Source organism: Drosophila albomicans, chromosome 3 (assembly GCF_009650485.2).
Source record: "Drosophila albomicans strain 15112-1751.03 chromosome 3, ASM965048v2, whole genome shotgun sequence".
Taxonomy (NCBI): Eukaryota; Metazoa; Arthropoda; class Insecta; order Diptera; family Drosophilidae; genus Drosophila; species Drosophila albomicans.
Genome location: NC_047629.2, coordinates 32,060,741 through 32,081,197, shown reverse-complemented (window position 1 = coordinate 32,081,197; position 20,457 = coordinate 32,060,741). Strand labels below are relative to the sequence as shown.

The following is a 20,457-nucleotide window of genomic DNA, read 5'->3' as shown; positions in this document are numbered from 1 at the left end:
CATAGTTGTAGTTATAGTAGTAGTAGTAAGTAGGTATGTATATTTATTATTTGTCTGAGATGCCTACGCTAGAGACTGGCTTTCACTTACGAACTAATTAATTAATTAGTTTAGTTATGGAAATAACTGCAGACATACACGCACTTATTTGTTCTGCTCATGATATGCCCCAAGGAGAGTTTAATATACTGTTTTCACTTTAAATACAATTACGTTACATTTCTGGGATTAAATGTGAATTCATTTGGTTTTCTTGTTGGTTGTGTTCCAAATTTCGAATTTGAGCTGCGTGAACTTATGCCTCTATGAGATCTGATGAAAGACAAAACAAATATGTACGCTGGCATGCATACATTTCCATGGACAAGTTCGTATAGATATGATGTATTAATAATAAACTAAAGTTAGAATTAACTAGATTACGCATACGCCTAGTGTACTCTCTATTGTTAAGCACTTTATATGTTCTTGTTTTGTTTTGTGACGAGGCTAATAAGCTCCATTGAAATAGTATTAACTACAAACTTAAGACAAAAGCTAGCTATATACACACATTCTTCCTTGACTCTGCTTTACACATTTATAAATATTTTTTTGTTTTTATGGTTTCTTTTTTTGCGCGTTTCACACGCACGCACTCCAAACTATAGTAGGCATGGCTCTGGTGGTTCACTGAAGCTAAGTTAGCTAAGTTTTTTTTTTGCATTAGCTGCTTGCTTACGCCTGCGCAGCGGCAACGAACTGCACCACAGTGGTTGGCCGTTGTGTCGTTGATGTTGTTGCCAGTTGCTGTGAACTTGCTGTCACTGTCACTGTTGACGCCTCATTGCCAATGGGATTCATGCTGGGCGCACACTCCTCGCTGGACAAACGCTTGACCATCATTTGGCTTGATCGGACCGCAATCCATTCGGTGCGGCCCGCATCAAACCAAGTTAGGCCCAAATTGTAGCGACCATTGAGATTGGCGTGCTGGCAATGAGAGAACCACCAGCCACCCTCATAGTTAGCAGCACAGTGCGTCTGTGAGATATCGCGATCATCGTCAATCGCCGAGAATTGCATACCCTGCTGATAGTTCAGAGCATCCGATGCGTTCCCACTGTATTGGCCAATGTGCAGCCTGTAGCCATCGTCCCTTGATGAGATATAGAAATGTTTATATTCCGCCACCCAATTGTTGTCATAGATGTCCTGCATGTGAATGCGCAGCTGTGTGCAGTTGTTCAGCGTCAAATGATGCAGTTGCTCGTTGCCAATCCAGTACTCGCCACCCGGTGTGCCAAAGCCTTGGGCATAGTCCGCCCAGGAGCGATTGAAGTCGGCGCTGCCATCAAAGCGACGCTGCACCGTCGTCCAGCCATCGGCATTGCAGTGTGTCATTAGTGGATGATGTTGACCAGCGGGTGCTATTAGATGTAGTCCATCCACCTGCGACGACAGTTCGCTGCAGTCCTGCGGCAGTTTGTTTACAATTGCCTCATACTGCGCCTCCACGTTCTCCAGTTCGGCCACCAGCGATTCGGCCAGTTCGTTTTCCGCCTCAACATCGGTTACCTGCTCCACTTCCGGTTGCTGCTGCATCGACATGTGTGGTCGCTTGTGTGGTTTGTTTAAATGGGAGAGCTGCAAGCGAGAAAGCACAAAATATAATTAAATTGGCAAATTAAAAATAAGTATTTTTGAATCACTTTAAAAGCTATGGTGAAGTTGTGAAAATGCAACTCTGAAAACTAATAGTGAATGCATTTTGTTGATAAATTCAATATTTATAGGTCTATCAATATTTTCATTAGCTGTCATCACTTTAAAAGAAAAAAAAACGATTGCAGTTTGCTGCTATCGTTAAATTCGATATTTAAATACTTATCGATGCCTTCATCATATGCCATCGCTATTAAATGCAGCCCTGATAATTAGAGTGTAGAAAACGATAGTTGAACTCAATAGTATCGCTTGTGTTAAAGTTCTCAAAAGAAGCTAAATTTAGTTCATAGGAAGAACGATTTTAAATGTGGGTTATTAATTTCGTTTAGGAATATACATTTATTTTTATTGCTAAAAATAATGAACTAACTGTGATAACTAAGTAATTAATTAAATATTAAATTACACTCGAAATTGGCAATGGCAAATTAAATATTATACTTATTTTATTTATATTGATATTCATTGAAAACTAAATCAAATTGTACCTCAATTAAAATTCAATACTGTAAGTAGTAAATTAAAATTATTAAAATTATTTAAACTGTCTGGTATTGTCTAATATTGGAGTTGAACTTAATTGTATTGCTATAAATAATACACAGCGAAAATTGAGAATTACATTTTTGAATATACATATAAAATAATTTTTATAATCACCCAAAATAAACTATTGAAATTGAAAATTAAAAAATATATCAACATGAACACCAAACTTACTAACAGTATAGTTAAGAGTTTGGCTATTTTTGTAAAATTTGAAGTACTACAGTAATGAATGAACAATTATAAGGAATTATGTTCCTAACCACTTGTTCCCAGCCGTTTGTAAAGCTCGAATACTTTTATTCGTTACTATCGCTTGCGGTAATAGAAATAATCATTTTGCTAGCTCTAATGGCTCCGATACTTTAATGTCATTCTAGACAACGTGCTTTCATTTGCTTGTGAAAAATAGCGACAGATGAAAAGTTCTCAATTTGAAATTAATTTCAGTTTCGCTCACCTTATTGTGCAGTTCAGTGTTAACCAACGATTCGACACGATCCACGTTTGACTGCAACTTTTCGACGGTGCTAACCAACTTCTTGACGCCATCGCGCTCATCTTGCAACGCGCTGACGCTGACTGCCATTGCTTGGAGGGAACGCGCCGCATTTTTGCCATCCTCGCGCACCAAATTCTGTTCGGAGCTAATTTGAGCGTTGGCGAACTCGAGCTTGGAGATTTCGTGACGCAGTTCAGGTATGTTCTTGTCCATTTTACTTTGCAGACCCTCGACGTCCTCGAGCAGCTCCAGCATGGAGATGTGCAGCTTGTCCAGTGTCGCAATTTGACGGCTCAAATTGAAATTGGCATTGGCGATGCGATGCTGCTCCAGCTCAATGCTTCGCACTCGCTCATCAATATGATGATATTTCAGTTCGTTCACCTGACGCCTCAAATTACGTTGCGCCATTTGCAAATTATGTATTTGTTGCTGCTGGAATCGGCAATGGCGACGTCGATGGTCGGCCAGCTCGCTGCTCGTTAGCTGTTGTGACTGCAATTACAAAGAGAGAAAGAAGGAAAGTGGATTAGTTTTGAATAGAATTTTCGACTGCAAGTTGAAGCAGCCTTAAAGCCGCATTACTTAAAAGCTTTCAGCTGTTGTTGTTTGTTGTCTTAGCATGCTTGTAATATGCATGTGTGCCGGATTATGTGTGCAGGGAATTGAATCCTAAATCCATTTATTATAAATGCATTTCATAACCAACCACCACAACAGCAGAGCCAAACAAGACATGCAAAGACATGTGTGTGTGTGTGTGTGTGTGTGTGAGTGTGCAACAATAATGTCAGCGACAGCCACGCGCTTAAATCCCTTGCGTTGAGTGAGTAGACACACGCACACATATTTAGTTGTGGCAACTTGGCAGTTGTGTATGTAAGCGCCACACAGAGACGCAAGTTTATTTATGCCCGCACACAAAAAAAAAAAAACCATGGTGGAAGGAGCGATAGAGATCGAGATACGAGATAGAGACAGAGAGATATAAGGGGGAGCAGCATATAGTAGTATAATTTCAGTGAGTGACAAGCGTTAACCAAGGTAATGGCATTTGGGTCACAGTTGTGATTTGTGTGAATGGAAATGTAATGAATATACCAAGCCAACATCTACAGTTACAGTATCACACACACACACACACACATAGAATACATATACATACACAGATACATCCTCTGAATTTCCTTTCATTACGTACATGTTCCATCTGCGCTTTTGTCTATGGCAGATGTCCCTCATAATTGACTAATAAAGTATCTCGGAAATACGAAAGCAACTAAAAATGTGCTACTAATGAATGGAAAAAGCAAACAGCAAAACAGAAACAAAAAAAAGTAAGGCAACATTTTGATGTTGCTCTTTAATTAAGCGATACTCAAATGAAATACTATCTACATTTGTCATAGAAACTGGGCAAAGAAAAAATATGATACTTAACAAGCTTATAAATCGAAAAGTCTTTGGCAGCAGACACAACTAAAGTGTGAATAATGAACAGAAAAAATGTCGATATTATTCATTTATTTTACTAAACTATGTACCAGAAAATTTAAAAAAAAATTTTTTATTTATTTTAAGGCTAAGGAGAATATTTGAAAAATATTTCTTATTTATTTATTCTTTTATTTTAACGAACTTCAAGACTAAAGCTTAGCAACAAGAAGAATATTTTAAAAATATTTATTGATTATTTTTATTTAAAGTTGTAGTTGCTTAAGTTTACAGAGCAGAAAGAAACAAATTTAAAAATAAAAGTATTTATTTTCTTTTTAATTTTTAGCTGCTCTCAGTGTCAATAAATCTTTCAAGTGTCGCATTTCAAATAAATGCTGAAAATAAATCTATTTTTCGAGCTACTTCTGCGAATTAACTCAATTGGCTGCCGTACTCTAATTGAGGCAAATATTCGATGTAAGCTCTTAAGCCTTTTTTCCTGTGGAAATAGTTTTCGAGCAGGTTCAAAAGTTAACTCAAGTTATAAATTCTTTGCGAAGTATGTTACGTAGCGTACAATACAGTAAACATCTTTGAAGTATATATATTTTTTCAATTTCTTGAGCGATTTCTTTAAATTCAATTATTTATGCCGCAACAAGAAAATGAAAAAAATAAAACATGAAATGCACGAATATTTACGCGAAACTTGTGCTGCCAATCGAAGCGCAACTTAACGGAATTTCCTGCTGCTTTTGCTTCTGCTGTTGCTGTTGCTGCTGCTGCTGTTTGTGTTTGCTTTGCCCCCAACGCACGTTTCGAGAAATGGGCGGCAAGGCAAGGACATTGCGAAGAGGAAGCGACGGTTGCTGTTTTATGCGAAAGGTCACGAACGTTGCTAATACGCCACGTTCGACAGGCGGTACACACACACACACACACACATACATTGTGGAGTCTATGAGTATGTATTATGTATTTGTGTGTGGGTGCTGCTACTAAACGCCTCGAGGGCAGGCGACGAAGCGAAGGAGGCAACGGAGGCGGGGCTATCAAAAATGGCCAAGGTGATATACGATTTCCAGCAGGCGACGTCAACAATATAATTAAATGTGATTTATGCGTTTTGTGTGCACAGAGAGAGAGGAAAAGCGAGAGGGGAGAGGGGAAAATGGCCGAGTCACAAAATACCGTGCTACCAATTAACAGCTGAAGGCTCGAGAAAAACAATTTTAAAGACATTTTGTGGCAAGTGACAGCGGCGCTAATTGAAATCGAAATTGCCGCATAAATATTTTACGACTCGGTGTGTGTGTCGATTGTTGTGCGTTTGATGAGTGTGTGTGTGCGTAATTAAGAAACGCTAATCTGACATAAAGCGCAGTCGCTAGATTAATTAATTTGCAAATCCAAAACACACACACACACACACACACACACACCTATGTCACACACACACACATACAAAAATGCATAAGCCGCTTTGGGTCGTCGCAAGGCTTAATGTAAAATTTTACATGTTGTGCTCAAGTGAAGGCTAACAAGGATTTGCTATTAGCGTCAGATATGCAGCGACAACCAGGGAGTGTACCTCTAGGTGTGTGTGTTTGTGTGTGTGCAGGGAAAATAGAAAAAACTTCTACTGCTGTTGCTGCTCCACGCTGAATTGTCGTAAAAATTTAATAGGACTTTTGTGTGCCGCTCAAAAAGTTACACACAGCCAAACTCTGTGAGTGTATGTATGTGTGTGTGTGAGTGCGGGTGTGTGTGTGTGTGTACGTTGGCACAAACTGCCATTAAGTTAATGCGCATTTAGGTGCCCGCCATTGGGAGCTGGCGAAACTGGCTTTTTGCCGCTGAAAAACCGTCAGGCTAAATGGCAAACGTGTGCATAATTTGAAACTAAATATGCGCAAATATTGCAACGCTCTCGCTCGGAGTGTTAGGAATTTTAATAAAATGAGCACTTGAATTCTTTTTCCCTGCTGCTTGCATGAAATCCCTTCTTTTTTTTTATTTTTGGCTCTAACAAGTCAAAAGGGCGAACAAAACTCTCGAGTGAAAAATATAAGTATATGCATACATATTTTTGTGGGTTGAAGATCGAGGCAAAAGTTAAAGGGGGAAGCGAGCAGACAATCCTTGCCACTGGGGGAATCTTATGCTGGGTGGGAGAAGGACATCAAATTTGAAAGCTCAAATGCGAGATGAGAGAGATAGAAACATGACGTACTACACATGAATCTCAAGTGTATGCCAAGTTTCAATAAAGGTAATTTGACTCATAAAATAAATATCAACTACAAGTACATATGCATACATACATATGTACTTACTCGATGTCTGCGGCTCATGTACACACACACACATATACACACACAAAAAGAGACAAAGAAAAATACAAGCACTCGAACAATCAAACAAATTGCCAGCCGCAACGCAGGAGAGAGTAAAGACAAGGAATGGGAAGCGGCGAAGGGAAGCTGGCAACATAAAACAAAAGGCAGGCACAAATATCAACATAAATAAGGTAAAATGCTGGGCCCACTCGAGCACACACAAGAGTACAAGAAACCAGCAACGAAACACACAAAAAAAAAACCAAAGACAACAAAAAAAACGTAACGAAACCAGAAACAAAACAAAATTTTTGGTACGCCTGAAACTGGATCCTCTGCTGAGGCTGAAACTGAAGCTGAGACTGAGACCAGAGACTGAGACTGAGTCTGAAGCCAGACCTTGTTGTCTGTCTGTGTGTGTGTGTGTGTCCCGCATTTGTTTGCCTGGCTAATTTAAGAGCAAGTTTCTCATATGTACAAAGCTCCAACTGCCACATACAAACATATGTAGATATGTAGACATATGTATATGTATATTTCTTTTTGCTGCTGGCAAGCGCATCAATAACCAATGATAAACATTTGCGTTTAACTGTTGCTACTGACAGCTCCCATCATGCGATTTGTTACATCATCCTACTATTCATCGAGTGTGTGTGTCTCCTCTATTGGCTTTGTTATAAATCTGCACACATTGCAATTAGAGCATCAGTTTTTCTTCTTCGGGTTCTGTCCTCTGCTGTCCTATCCTGTCCTGTCCTGTCAGTGGCAGCTGCCGCTGCTGCTGCTGCGTTGTCCTGACTTTGATATGCTGCCAGTTGAAAGGTCTTGGCCATCAATTTCAGTTCAATTAGTAAAGGCAATTCAACTAAGTGCCAACATCAAATACTCGACTCTATACTATCTACTTAAGAAAAAGGCTCTGGAAAAGGCTTTTAAAATGTGTGCACTTTTTTCTGTTTTTTGGCAATTAAATAATCGTTTTGCATTTTGCTGTATATTGTTCCATTTATGCTTCTTTAAATGGGGAAATTTTGAATTACTTTTACTTCATATTTCACATCTTCTTTAATATTTTTTTGAGAATATTTTCGTTGTATTTAAGTTTATTTAAAAATTCAATTTATGCCTTTTTTAATGGGAACCTTTTAATTTCTTTCCTATTACATTTCACATTTTTGCAGGCTTAAAATCTTAAACAGCACTTTAATATTTGTTAGCACCTTATTCTTGTTTCTAAGATTTTTATGAAAATCTAAAATATTACTTCGAAGTTTAATGCTTCTGAACTTACTGTAAAAATATATAGAATCACCTTTTTTTATTATCATTTTTCGCCGAATTTATGATTACAGTCTTGACTTTATTTTAAACTAGCTGATGACGTTTTGTGCATTATCAGCGAACAAAAGCTTTTCATAAAATTAATTTGAATGGTATTCGTTTTGTTTTATTCTTTGCATGAGGCAACCGCAGTTGAAATGAAATTCGTGCTACTTTGTTTTGGTTGCGTTGTTTCCCTTTGGGGTTATGCACCAAATTCCTTCCACTATTTGCTTTTTTATTTTTATAAATTTTAATCAAATAAAAGCGAGTTGATTTAATTTAACCGCACACACACACACACACACACACACACAAAAAGAGGTATAAATATATGTATATATTTTTTTGGTTTTCGAGCCACCTGCGCAAAATTTTTAGTTATTGTTGCTGTTGTTGCTGTGTTTTTCTGCTGTCATGCGCTTTGTTCTAATTTAACCTAATTTCTGCTTTGCTGCGCTTTTATAATAACAATTTTTAGAAATTGCTTTTTTGGCATTTTTACTTTCATTGTTTTTCCACCACATTTTTTTTTGGCTTCCAACAGAAACACGAAGAGAAAAAACTGGTTTACTGATAACTTGGTGGGAAATGCGAATGAATAAGAAAGAAATAATGAAAAGGATCAAATTGTGCTGAAGCATCGCGCGCATCATAAGCTCACTCACACACACAGAGACAGAGAGAGGGGAAAAAATAAACAGCAAATACATATACAAAACTGATTATCAAGGCACTCAAGAGCATCTGCTGCCGCTGTTGCCAGTTGCCAGTCGCCGGTTGCCAGTTGCTGCTGCTGCTGTTGGCCAAGGGGGGGGAGGGACTACTGCCAAATGTTGGCAAGACAAAAGACAGCAGCCGTCACTGGTCTCTGACATCAGCAGCTGTGGCAGCTGGCTGGGGATGCCAATTTCTGGTTGCCCCCCTTTTGTAGTCTCCTCCTCTAGCTCCTCTCTCTCCACATTTCGCGATGCCTGCGAACACGCTGAGGGCGATTAAAAGGTGATTTCCTGCTTTTTGTTTGCAATTTTCAGCAATTTCATTCTATATACAAAGCGTACGTGAATTGTACAAGAGCATTTCCAAGGGTTTTGTTTTGTGTTGCTACAAAGCTTTGCCCTTTAACATTACATAAATATCTCTGTGTGAGAGTTGAAGTGCGTGAGCGTATGTGTGCGTGTGTGTGTGTGTGTATTATCCTGTCCCCTGCACTGAAAAACTGATTCAACTGCGTCTGTTGTGAAAGCCGCTTAAACCGCTTGACTGCACGTTTTATCGCTTTCATCGGTTTTATTGGTTTTGTTTGCCTTTTTATTTTTTTTAAGCAATTTGTGGTCAACAATTTTTAGTGGCTGCTTGTCGGAGTAATTGCTTTGTGTCTGCTCAACGAGCATCACTTTTCAATCAGTCTGTTATAGAGGGAGAGCGGAAAGGGAGAGGGGTAAGCGGACCACTCGACCCTAAGCAAATTTCCCCCAACTAAGCAGATGCTAAAAAGTCTTTTGAGAGTGCAAATACTTCAAAGTAAAAACAGCAAACTGTTCTCATAAAATATCAACCGAATGGCAATAGCAACAACGCAAAAGGGAAGCAACTTGGTGTTGCGTGGAAAGAGGGAAGAGCGAGGGGGGACTACAAACAGGTGGCTGTAAACCAGTTTTTGGGTATCCCACTGACATATTTTCTGTGGCAACCCCATACATATGAGCGTCGCATAATCCTTTTAATGAAGCACAACGTTCCATATTTTTTTCTTCACAATTCTTTGGTCCCTTCTCTCTCTCTCTCTCTCTCTCTGTCTCACTGTCTCTGTCTCTTCGCTGCCTTCACTTTGTGGCTTTACCTGTTAGTTTTGGCAAAAGGATGAAAGCGAGTATGCGAGTGAGCACAAAATTGATATGCTTGGTCAGCAGATCCGTCTGCATTTCAGTCTATTGCAAAACTAAACAAGTTGTGTACACTTAAAGCTTCAACAAATGCTTAAGAAGTTGTTACATATTTTAATTTTCTGTTTGGCCTTCAGGAACTGTTTAAAAATAGTAGGGCGCTCTTTATATAAGATTTTTAGGTACTTCAATTTAAAAATTCAAGAATTCTTGTAGAATTTCGATCTTGATTTAAGAATAAACCTTCTTGGTTTAATTTTGACTCAAGATTTTATTTTCGATTTTTCGTTTTTTCTATCTCTAAATCTCATTTTCTAAGGTATTTGAAAGTACAGCCAACTCGGTGGCTCATTTGATTTCAACTTTCGCGTTGGCTGTTTCCGTTTATTGACTTTAATTATAATTAAAAGTTGTTAGCATGTTGTCGCTCAGTCTACGCCGTTGTCTGCGATTTGCCTGACCTTAATGTTAATGATTCAGTTAGGCCATCAACAGAAGCAGCACAGACAGACGGTAAGGAAAGAAGTGGGGAGAGGAAGAGATGTTGGTTAAGTGGCTGCCCGGGGCGAGGAGTTGGCATTAAATATTAAATATGTTGACGTCCTGTGGTGCGTATGAGTAATTTAAGGCAGCATATGAGTTGCCATTAAAAAAGGGAAAGACATAACGCACACACACTCACACACACATACACAGAGGGGGAGCACTCGGCTTTGAGCACTCGGCTCGTTAGCACATCGTGCTTCAGATGGGGCACCCGCACCACATAACACAAAAAACAATGCGAGGACCGCGTCTTCGTATAAAATAAGGCATAAAATGGGCAGATAATGGCAATGAGCACGGCCCACAGAGAGAGAGCGAGAGGGAGAGCTGCTCTGATGGGGGTGGGTGGGCAGTTTACCTCCACCTGGTCGGTCGCTTTATGAGCGCACTTAAATAGCAGCCACAGAACAGCCGCGCAGCCACAGCGAAGGCAACAAAAAGAAATTTCAAACCCATAAAAGCTGAAGCACTCCACCTGAGCGTACGCGTGTGTGTGTCTGTGTGTGTGTGCGTGCTTATCTGATCATTAGCATAAAGTTACTTGGCAAAGAACTTGGAGTACTCACCTCTTGACTGACTTCCTGACTGCTGCCGCTGTTGCTACTGCTGCTGCTGCTGTATTCCTCAATGCTCGCTGACTGTTGTTGCTGCTGCTTGGCAATTGCACTCGCTTTGGCCGCATTCTGCTGTCGGTTCAATTGATGCTTGTATTCTTGTTCCTGCTGCATCAGTTCCTCCCTCATTTCCTGCACAATCACCTCCGTCTGCTGCTGTTTCTCACGCTGTGCCGCCAACTCAAGCTTAAGCTGTTGATAATCGTTGCGTATGGTCGCCAGATCCTCGTAGTATCCAGCTCCGCCATTGTGACGCACATCGTTGGCCACATTGCCAGCCGTGCGTTGGAGTTCGACCAACTGTTTGCGTATCTCGGATATCGATTGTTGCAGCCACTCGATGGTCAGACGCTCCTTGTTGCCGCTGTGTGTGGCACGCAGCGTTTGCACCTCACGTCTGCAAATGCAAAAAGAAAGGAGAAAATTTCAACATCATTTCATTTTTCACTTTAGTTTTTGTGCAGCGTTATTTTTGTGCCTGCCTGCTGGCTGGCTGGCTTGCTTAATTAGCCAGCTAGCGAGGTAGCTAGCCAGACACACGGGGCATACGGCGCGTATGCGTAACCTTTTAATTGACTTTGAAATGGGCAACGTGTGGCGCACAGAATACAGCATACCACGCTGGCAGAATCTAATTTAAATTGACATTTTCAGGCTAGCGAATGGCTTAATTGCCTGTGTGGCCAAAAGCAGCACGATAATGAGATTTACGCGTGAGGTTTACAACATCGATACGCGCTCTCAAAACTGCCAACGTCATTTTCATGCAGTTTTTCAATCAAGCTCATTTAATGACCCAACCGCCTGCTATTTTTCAGTTCTTGCTGCAGCAGCCACAATAAATTCACTCTCACAAAATAAATTTCACACCTACACAGCACACAATCGCAGTCAACTGCAATTTACGAAATGGAAAACAAGGCCGAAAAAGCCGAAAAACTTTGCAACGAGCAACTTCGATGCGATGGCAAGTGCGCAGCACGGAAATTATTGTTTAAGTGTGGCAAAAATACAATTTTTGTTTAGTCACACACACACAGACACAAAAAACGAGTGGCAAAATGAAAATGTTGTAGCACTTGTGGCAGTGGCAGTACCAGACAACCTCAAAACTTGTGCGCATTTTTGTGGCATTTCAGACAATTAAAGTAGTCAGCCGGAAGAGACAAAAAGAGAGAAAGAGAGAGAGAGCGTCAGACAGAGAGGCAAGGCGAGAAGGAGAATCTTTCAACTTCTATTGCCCCATCAAGGGGCCAAAAACAAGCAAATACGAACAACTTTTCTTTTACGTCGACTTCAACTCCAACACAACGACTCTCAAGTCTCTGACTCTGTGTGTTGCGGTGTTGGTTGCGGTGGCCGCTGTGGTTTCTCTGCAGCTGCTGCTGCTGTGTTTTATTTTTCACTGTCAAAAGAGCAAAGCTACATGAAATTTTCATAAAAAACTTTCATTTTTGGCTGCGAATGTTTGCTTGCTTTTTCTTTTTCATTCTCATTTTTTTTTTGTACGCTGCGTATACGTAATATTTCAATTTGCGTGCGGGTGACTGATGCACGTGTGCAACTGAATGTGTGTGCGTGTGTTGTAAAATTTGAGGGCTCGCAAAGTTTTTCTGTGAAAAGAACGAAGCTTCTGCTATCCCGATTAAAGTTGAAAGCTACAAAAGTTAAATTAAGTAGAAATATGCTCGACGGAAAATTCTTTTTAAAAACTTGTTTATGCTGGAAATATTTATTAGCTATTAACGTCAAACAATACGCAATCATTTGCTGTCAACTACCAACTTTTAGCCTTTAAATCTTTCTGTATATATTTTGCTTGTTTATTTTACTAATACTTTTGAAAATGTAATTAGTATTTCGAATGAACGAATGCGTTCATTCAATGCAATTCAATGGCCACTGACATCTCTGGACTCAATTAATCTAAACATGTGATCACAGCACAAAAAATAGTAAAAAGACTGCACTGAACAAAGTAAACTATTGTATTTCCCTACACAGACGCGCCCTCACACACACACATGCTTCACTTTTCTAACTATAGAAATTTGCACAATTTTTCGCATGGCTGCAACAGTTTTCCCATCTTTTTTGTTAGCTGTGAAAAGAAGGCGAGCACAAAAAAAAGAGAGAAATAGAATAAAAAAAAAGAAGCAGTAAATGTCATTCAAGCAAAAATTGGAAACGCTGTCAATGACATGAAGCAAATTGAAAATACGCAAAACGAATGCAGAGCAGCGAAGCGACTGCGAGTTGTGAACTGCGAAGCGAAGTATTAGACAGTTAGACGACGCTACATTTCGGCGGGTTTGTGATGGGATTTTGAGATGTTGTCGCACATTTTAATTATCAAAATGGATGAGGCTGTTTTGCTGCCAGCAACTTCTGTTGCAACGTTGAATGCGTTGAATGCCCCATCAAATTACATTCGCAAATCAGTAGCGGCAAATGGCTGCCAGTTTAATGGATCACTCTTACACATCACCGCCCCACTCCGCCCACTTGCCACGCCTACCAACTGGCGATATCCTCATAAACTGTGTGTTGTAGTTGTTGGTTGGCTGGCTGGCTGGCTGGCTCGTGCCGCAATCAGATAACGACTTGGCGGGGTCACATAAACCACAGTTGACATGACGTTTGACTGGCCCTGGCGAGTCGCCGTCTCTCTCTGTCTTCCCTGTGTGTGTATGTGTGTGTGTGTGTACACACGCGTGTGTTGAATTATTTACGGTGTCAGTGACAAAGTTTACGACGTTCACGACATGAGCTAAACAGTTGGAGTAGGAAAGCAGAAGCGAAGAGCAAAAGCGAAAGCGAAAGCAAGCGACAGCAAAACTAACCAAAGCTATTTGTACAGTAAATTAAGAGTGCGCCATTTTTGTTGTCCTTTGCTCTAGATCAACAACAGTTACACACATGTGACGGTGTGTGTGTATGTGTGCTGCATGTGTGTCGATGAGACAATCATTATTAGTCAGCCTGTCTGAAAAGACAACAAACAAATCACGAAACGCAGGCTTGGCTCCTACTTGTTTCTCTTTTCTATTCTTTTATTTATTTTTTTTGTTTTTGGCTCTACGTGTTTCCGGCCAGCGATTTCTTATCAGCTACCGCTGTAGGCTGACTGGCTTAGACAGCTTCTTATTTGTTTAAATTAACTTGGTTTTTGGCGCAACACAAATAACACACACAAACGCACACACGCATGTGAGCAAATACAACAATCAAAATTCAGCGAAGCGCAAAAGTGTTGCCTACTTTGAGGCGTTACCTAATTGGCTTAGCTCAGCTTCTTGAGTGTGCTCTCTACTGATTTTGTGTGTGTGCCACATGTGAGCCATACAAATTAGTAGCTGATACGCCCACTTAATTAAACGCTGGCTATCTCTGAGTCAGTTTTCCCCCCAAAAAACTTTCGTGGACAAATTGCGGCACAAAACTTAAGTTGTGACAAGTTTTCGGCTGCTGCAAGTTGCAGGCAAATTGCTTTTGCGGCACTGCAACTAATTGAGCCATCAATTGCGGAAGAAATTTCAAGTCAAGCTACACACCTCAATTGATCCAATTCGCTGCGCATATCCGCATCAACGTGCGCCGCATCCGTGGTAAGCCGCAGAGATTTGCGTAAATTATGCTCCAACATTTCGTAATCCTCACGACGACGCGTCATCAATGCGTTCAATTGCTTGGACAGCAGACGCACCTGATCGGCCAGCTTCAGGTTATCAGCGTTAATGGCCACAGGTTTGCTGCCATTCGATAGCAATTCCAGCTCATTATCCTCACTGTTGTTGTTATCCTCTTCTTCGTCCTCGTCGACAAAGCGCAGCAACTCCACGCTCGATGATGGCACGGTAGTTGATGATGATGGTATTGAGCTGGTCGCTGGCTGCTGCTGTGTGTCGCGCAACATGTTGTTCACATCACTGATGATTCCGGTGGCGCCACGCGCGCTTGCCACCGCCACCGCAACAATGATCAGGAAGAAGCTCAACCGCAAAACGTTTGAGTTCGCCATAATTGAAGTCAAGTTTGTTTTGTTTTGGTTTATGTGTTTGTTTTTTTCTTGCGTTGTGTTTATTTGAAGTTTTCAAGTTTGTGTTTTGGTCAAATTTATCAAAGCACAAATTACAGTTGCTGGTGAATCGTCGGGTATTTATGCAAATTTATGTGGCCACGTCTCATGACGGACCCCAAAAGCTAAACACCTTATAAAAAGCGGCGCTAACCGTATTACAATTATTCTCAACTCAACTCGCGACTCTTTTGCCACACTTTGACGCACTTTGTTTAGCACTTTCAGCTGTTTGTTATTTGCCACTCGAGGGCTGGCCTTTTAAGCGGCTTTCACCCACTCACACAGACACACACTTGGCACACTCACTCTCATACACACGCGCTAGAGGTAAGGATCTGAAAACTCGACTCGATTTGTGAGATTGTCTGACTCTCTGACTTTCACTTTGTTTGACTGCTGCTTGTGTGTAGCAAACGAAGTTGTCAGCGCGGCGTTTGTCGTAGGACTAAAGCGGCGCGCTGTCGATTCGTCCTTTTTATACACGACTGCCGACGACGCTGGCTTCGTTGCGAGAGAGACGAAACACACAAAGAGAGAGAGCGAGAGCAAGAGAGCGCTTCGTGGCATGGAGTCGAGTGCGAAGAGCATGCAACAAGCAGCAGTTGGCCCTTAAACAGGTTGTTAACTATACTCCATAGCCAGGTTAAAAGAGAGTTTGTGTTTAGCAGAGCGAAACAACGGTTGTGTTGTGTGTGTGAAAGAGAGGGCACGATTAAGAGCACATTTATCTTTTTGACTTGGTTTAGAATTCTAGGTCTATCTTACATACTTCTAACCTAACTTGAAGTAAATTTGTAATATTGTATTTTTGTAAATTAGGTCTTTATTCATTTGTTTTATAACATAAAAAATACTACTGTCTCAAGTGACTGGCAAAAAATTTGAATGTAAATAATATCCTTCTGGCACATGGCGTGTCTGCGGTCAGCTCACATCAAACAAACAACAGATGTCAGAACAGACGCTACAAAGTGAGCGTAGTAAAATAAGAAAATAATTGGAAACAAAATTCTATACCACATCGAATGAATCCTATTTTTATATTAGTTATTTTTAATAATGGCTAAAAGCGTCTTAAGTTTCCTTATAGTAAATCTACAAATCTAAAAATGAAGCAGAAATCGCACATCCAACTATATTATACCTAGGCGACATCCTTTGTTACCTTGATTACTTAGTATATTTATTTAATTTGTATGGAACGCTTTTGCGGATACATTAAAATTTTTTCCAAGTATAGTAAGGGTAAAACGAGTTTAAAGTCCATATGGGTAATTCTCTGCCGGAATTTATCGAGTGCGACAATATTTATAAAAAAAAACTGAAGCATTTTTAAAAATAAGTAAAGATTATAAATATAAATAATTCCAAAACCATGCTTAGCTCTAATTAAAGTGTCAATCAAGCGCTATAAGATTAATCTTTATTTAAATATTTTATATTAACATTTGACATTTTTGCCAGGCCATATTTAGTTTGTGGGAAGCAGAATATTTTAAAGAGCATTATGAATATTAAGATAGCGAATAATAATAGCAAAAATTCTTAGGCGTACATCTTTTTCGATTCAAGAGGCTGACGCTGTTCCTCTAATTTTGATTTGTTTTTTGATTAAAAATCAAATGATTCTCGAAAAATTTCGATGACACCCCAATTTTATGTAAAATACATAAATATTCAAAATTGGGAATGTAACTAAAAGAGAATAAAGGATTAAGAAATGTAGACAAGAACACAACAAAATTGGCCATGAAAAAGTAATTTTCATAAATAAATGTATTTTATAAAATTATATTGAAATTTGCTATTTAGATGGATAATTAACCTTGCCTTTTACCCACTGTAGTATTCAAGATTGTGGTTGAAATAGAGAAATAATAAAGGATTGAAAAATGTAGACAAGAAAGGAAAAAAGGAAAAAAGGAAAATATGTTCAATTTTCATAAACAAATTTTATCATCAAATCACATTGATATTTGGTGTATATATTTCATTTGCAATTATGTTAAGCACAACTCAAACTTCTTATTGTATACAAAAACGAAATGAAAACATTGAAATTGAAGTACTTTATTAAACAGATACTCTTTTACTCAATGTTTCCATTGTGTTGTGGTAATGCAAAACAGTAAAAGTTTACTCTACAAACCGTAATTATGGTACAGCATCAAGCAGAATTCTTAAATATTCTATCAATCAGCAGACACAAAACTCTGCACATAATGGACAAAGCAGTTTTGCCTCAGTTGTTTTATGTTTGTTATGTTTTTTTTGCCTTGACCATTGGCATACACAATGTTCGAGTTCGAACTGGCGTGTGGCATGTGGCATGGTGGTGTGGTGGCATGTGGCAAGAGCATAAATTCATGGCTATTGTTCGAATGCTTTCGAGTGTTTTTAAAGTGCAACTTTGAATGCAGCACAAAACTGAAAGTCATTTGCGCTAAAGCTAAAAACCTAAAACCAACTAAAAACAAACGCAGGAAAATCAAAAGAATACAACACAGAAAAAAATTAAACTTGTTGGTCGAACAGAAAACTGAATGGAGTTTATTTAGCGGCGTGCTGTTGTTAGCTGCTGCTGTTGAATTTTCAACAATTGTTGTGTGTGCTGTGTGTGTGTGTGTGCGTGTATGTGTAGAGGAATATGCCAAAAATGGCGCATTTGGCAATGTGTGTTCCCATGTGGCGACGAAACCGCCAAGGAGCAAGGTATGCAACCCATTGGCGGGTGGCACGCTTCACTGCACACGCCACAAGAGGGTGGAAGGGGGGTAGGAGGCATGTTGCGTTATGCTGCCTGCAACAGTTGTGCCACACCACACCTGCCTCTTTCTCCTCCCTCTTAGCGAACTTTTGTTGCCATTTTCTGTCTGCGTTGTATTGCAATTTGCAATATTTTCGTATTTCATTTTTATTTTTAATGCATCACATGGCATGGATTGGGGCGGTGGTGGCAAAAGTTGAGCTGAAGGGTTAACGCCGGTTACTGGTTGCTGGTCAGCAACAGCAGCAGCAACATCAATGGGCTTATAATCAACTGCCATTGCCAGCCGCATGAGTTGTTGTTGCCACTGCCAGTTGCCATTGCCGTTTGCATATATTTGTTGCTAGCGTTGCATGCAGTTTAGTTTTTAATTTTTGTTGCCCTTTTCGCCTTTTGTTTGTTGTCAATTTGTGCACAGCGCGGTGTTCTAGCTTGTTGCACATTGCACATTAATGCAGCCAACTCGTGCGGCTAACAGCGCATCCGGCAAATTCCACCCCACACACACACATACACTGAAAACCTGTCTCCCTCTCCTCTCCACACACACATGTGTACTGCTCTGTTGCTGGTGGTTGCTCTTGGTTCTGAGTTCTGGTTGCTGGGTTCTGGGTTGTGCCCTTTCAACTGTTGCCCTTGCAACTCGGCAAATTGCAACTGCTTCCATTTGCATTGCTCTCTGCATGTTCTCTTTTCCCCTTTTACATCGTACTTTTTTTTTGTACAATTTCCATTTCATTGTCGCCTGGTTGTCATGGTTGTTGCTGCTGCTGTGCTGCTGTCTGTTAATATTGTTATTGTTATTGCTGCCTTTTTATGGTGTTGTCTTTTGCCCTATGCGGTTCTCGTTATGGTCAAAGCATATTAAGCTAATGGCCTGGAAGTAAACCTTGGCTGCTGCTGTTGTCGGTTATTGTCGCTGCATTTAAGCCATTAACTCTCACTTCGTGTGGTTACTTTCACATTCCACTGTTTAGAATTTCATACATTCTTTCGCACTATCGTCAATGTATTCAGCAGATGTTACTTTACCTCTCGGTTTTTAAAATTAATTCACTTTTATTATCTGTCAAGTACTTTAAATAAGTAGTCAACCTTGGGCTTCTTCATTTTTGTTTTAATTTTATTTATTAAATTATTATCTCCTAAAGAAATAACTCATTTGTACTTCCTATGTTTTGTTTTATTTAAAAATATTCATGAGTTATATTTTAAAGATAGAGCACAAATTTCCTTATACTTCATATTTCTATTGGACTATAATTTTTTAATCAATTTTATAAAAAATATATATAATATTATATAATAAATCTATTTATCTTATGTTTTCTATTTCATTTTAGACTATTTTGAAATTTGTATCTTTAACTATCTAAAGTTAATTTTTTTTATTTAAATTTCCTAAATAAATATATTTATGTTTACTATTTTGCTTTCTTACTATTTTCATTTCATTTAAATTTGATTAAGCAGTTAAAATAAATCGTATATTTTTAATGAAATACCACGAATGCAAATTTAAATATGTTCTATATTGATTGAAAGGTTGTAATCTTAAAATCTATATATATTTTCTTAAAATCAAAATTTTAAATTTGATTAAGTTTTGATTACATTGTAATACTCTTTATGTAATAATTCGGCTATTTTCTTCCAGTTAACTCAAATCATCAGTATGCCCGGAGTCACTGTGAAGGATATTGATCAACACGAAGTGACCAAGGCGGTCGCCGCCTTCCTCAAGAAGTCGGGCAAATTGAAGGTTCCCGAGCAGATGGATCTCATCAAGACGGCCAAGTACAAGGAGCTGGCTCCCACCGATCCCGATTGGTTCTATGTGCGCTGCGCTTCGATACTGCGCCATCTTTACTATCGCAGTCCAGCCGGAGTCGGGGCACTCACTAAGGTCTATGGGGGTCGCAAGCGTCGTGGCGTTCATCCATCGCGCTTCTGTCGTTCCTCCGAGGGCGCCATCCGCAAAGCTCTGCAGGCTCTCGAGCAGGCTCGATTCATTGAGAAGCATCACGAGGGAGGACGCAGTCTCAGCTCGATTGGCAGGCGTGATTTGGATCGCATTGCCAACCAGATTGTGGCCAAGCAGCGCGATGCAGCCAAGCAAACGGGAACAATTGTTATTTCTGATTTCAATGATGATTCGACTCTGGTATAAAAATATCAGAATATGAAAAACATTTGCAAATGAAATGAAACATTAAACAAGAATAAATTGCATTTTCAGTGAAATAAAAAGCATTTGGAAATAAAATAAATGAAACATTAAACATGAAAATATTGAATTTTTATTGAAAGCGGAATATTTCAATTGGCTCAATTTAATAGGTAAATTCTAAAACAATACATTTTTAAATCTTATTAAATAAATTCAATGATTTGAGAGCCAGGTTTTCTATTTTAATTTAATAACAGGTAAGAAAGCTACAGTCGAGTATGCCATAGAGCAACTAAATCCCGATTGATGTAGGGGTTTTTCTCCATGCAAAAGTATTTTTTATATAACTTGAACAATTTTTATCCGAACCAAATTTTCGGGAATCATAAAGACTATAGTTATTATTGTCTAGATTTGCGTGCAAACATAACAAATGCAGTCGACATTAAATTATATCTCTATCTTTTATAGTCTCTGAAATTCACTGTTTTATACGGATGGACATAGCTATATCCTCTCGGCTGTTGACGCTAATCAAG

At 39.4% G+C, this 20,457-nt stretch overlaps 2 protein-coding genes across 2 annotated transcripts; one reads left to right on the top strand and one right to left on the bottom strand.

Moving 5' to 3' along the window:
- Window positions 1-644: 644 nt before the first annotated feature.
- On the bottom strand, window positions 645-15,426 carry LOC117569854 (protein scabrous). The gene is made up of 4 exons (XM_034251188.2): window positions 14,455-15,426; window positions 10,853-11,297; window positions 2,714-3,250; window positions 645-1,626 (listed from the first exon to the last, which is right to left on the bottom strand). The coding sequence occupies exons 1-4, from the start codon at window positions 14,919-14,921 to the stop codon at window positions 718-720; spliced, it is 2,358 nt and encodes a 785-aa protein (XP_034107079.1). The 5' UTR covers window positions 14,922-15,426; the 3' UTR covers window positions 645-717.
- On the top strand, window positions 2,805-20,030 carry LOC117569856 (40S ribosomal protein S19a-like). The gene is made up of 2 exons (XM_034251189.2): window positions 2,805-2,952; window positions 19,406-20,030. Exon 2 carries the CDS (start codon window positions 19,424-19,426, stop codon window positions 19,916-19,918), a length of 495 nt encoding a protein of 164 aa, XP_034107080.1. The 5' UTR covers window positions 2,805-2,952; window positions 19,406-19,423; the 3' UTR covers window positions 19,919-20,030.
- The last annotated feature ends 427 nt before the right edge of the window (window positions 20,031-20,457 follow it).

What these genes read in the sequence shown, in the direction of transcription:
- LOC117569854 (XM_034251188.2), bottom strand. Translation starts at nt 14,921, where the DNA reads ATGGCGAACTCAAACGTTTTGCGGTTGAGCTTCTTCCTGATCATTGTT. An exon ending in AGCGAATTGGATCAATTGAG is followed by an intron (nt 11,298 to 14,454) that starts GTGTGTAGCTTG and finishes TTGCATTTGCAG; the next exon opens with ACGTGAGGTGCAAACGCTGC. An exon ending in GTCAGGAAGTCAGTCAAGAG is followed by an intron (nt 3,251 to 10,852) that starts GTGAGTACTCCA and finishes TTGTAATTGCAG; the next exon opens with TCACAACAGCTAACGAGCAG.
- LOC117569856 (XM_034251189.2), top strand. Translation starts at nt 19,424, where the DNA reads ATGCCCGGAGTCACTGTGAAGGATATTGATCAACACGAAGTGACCAAG.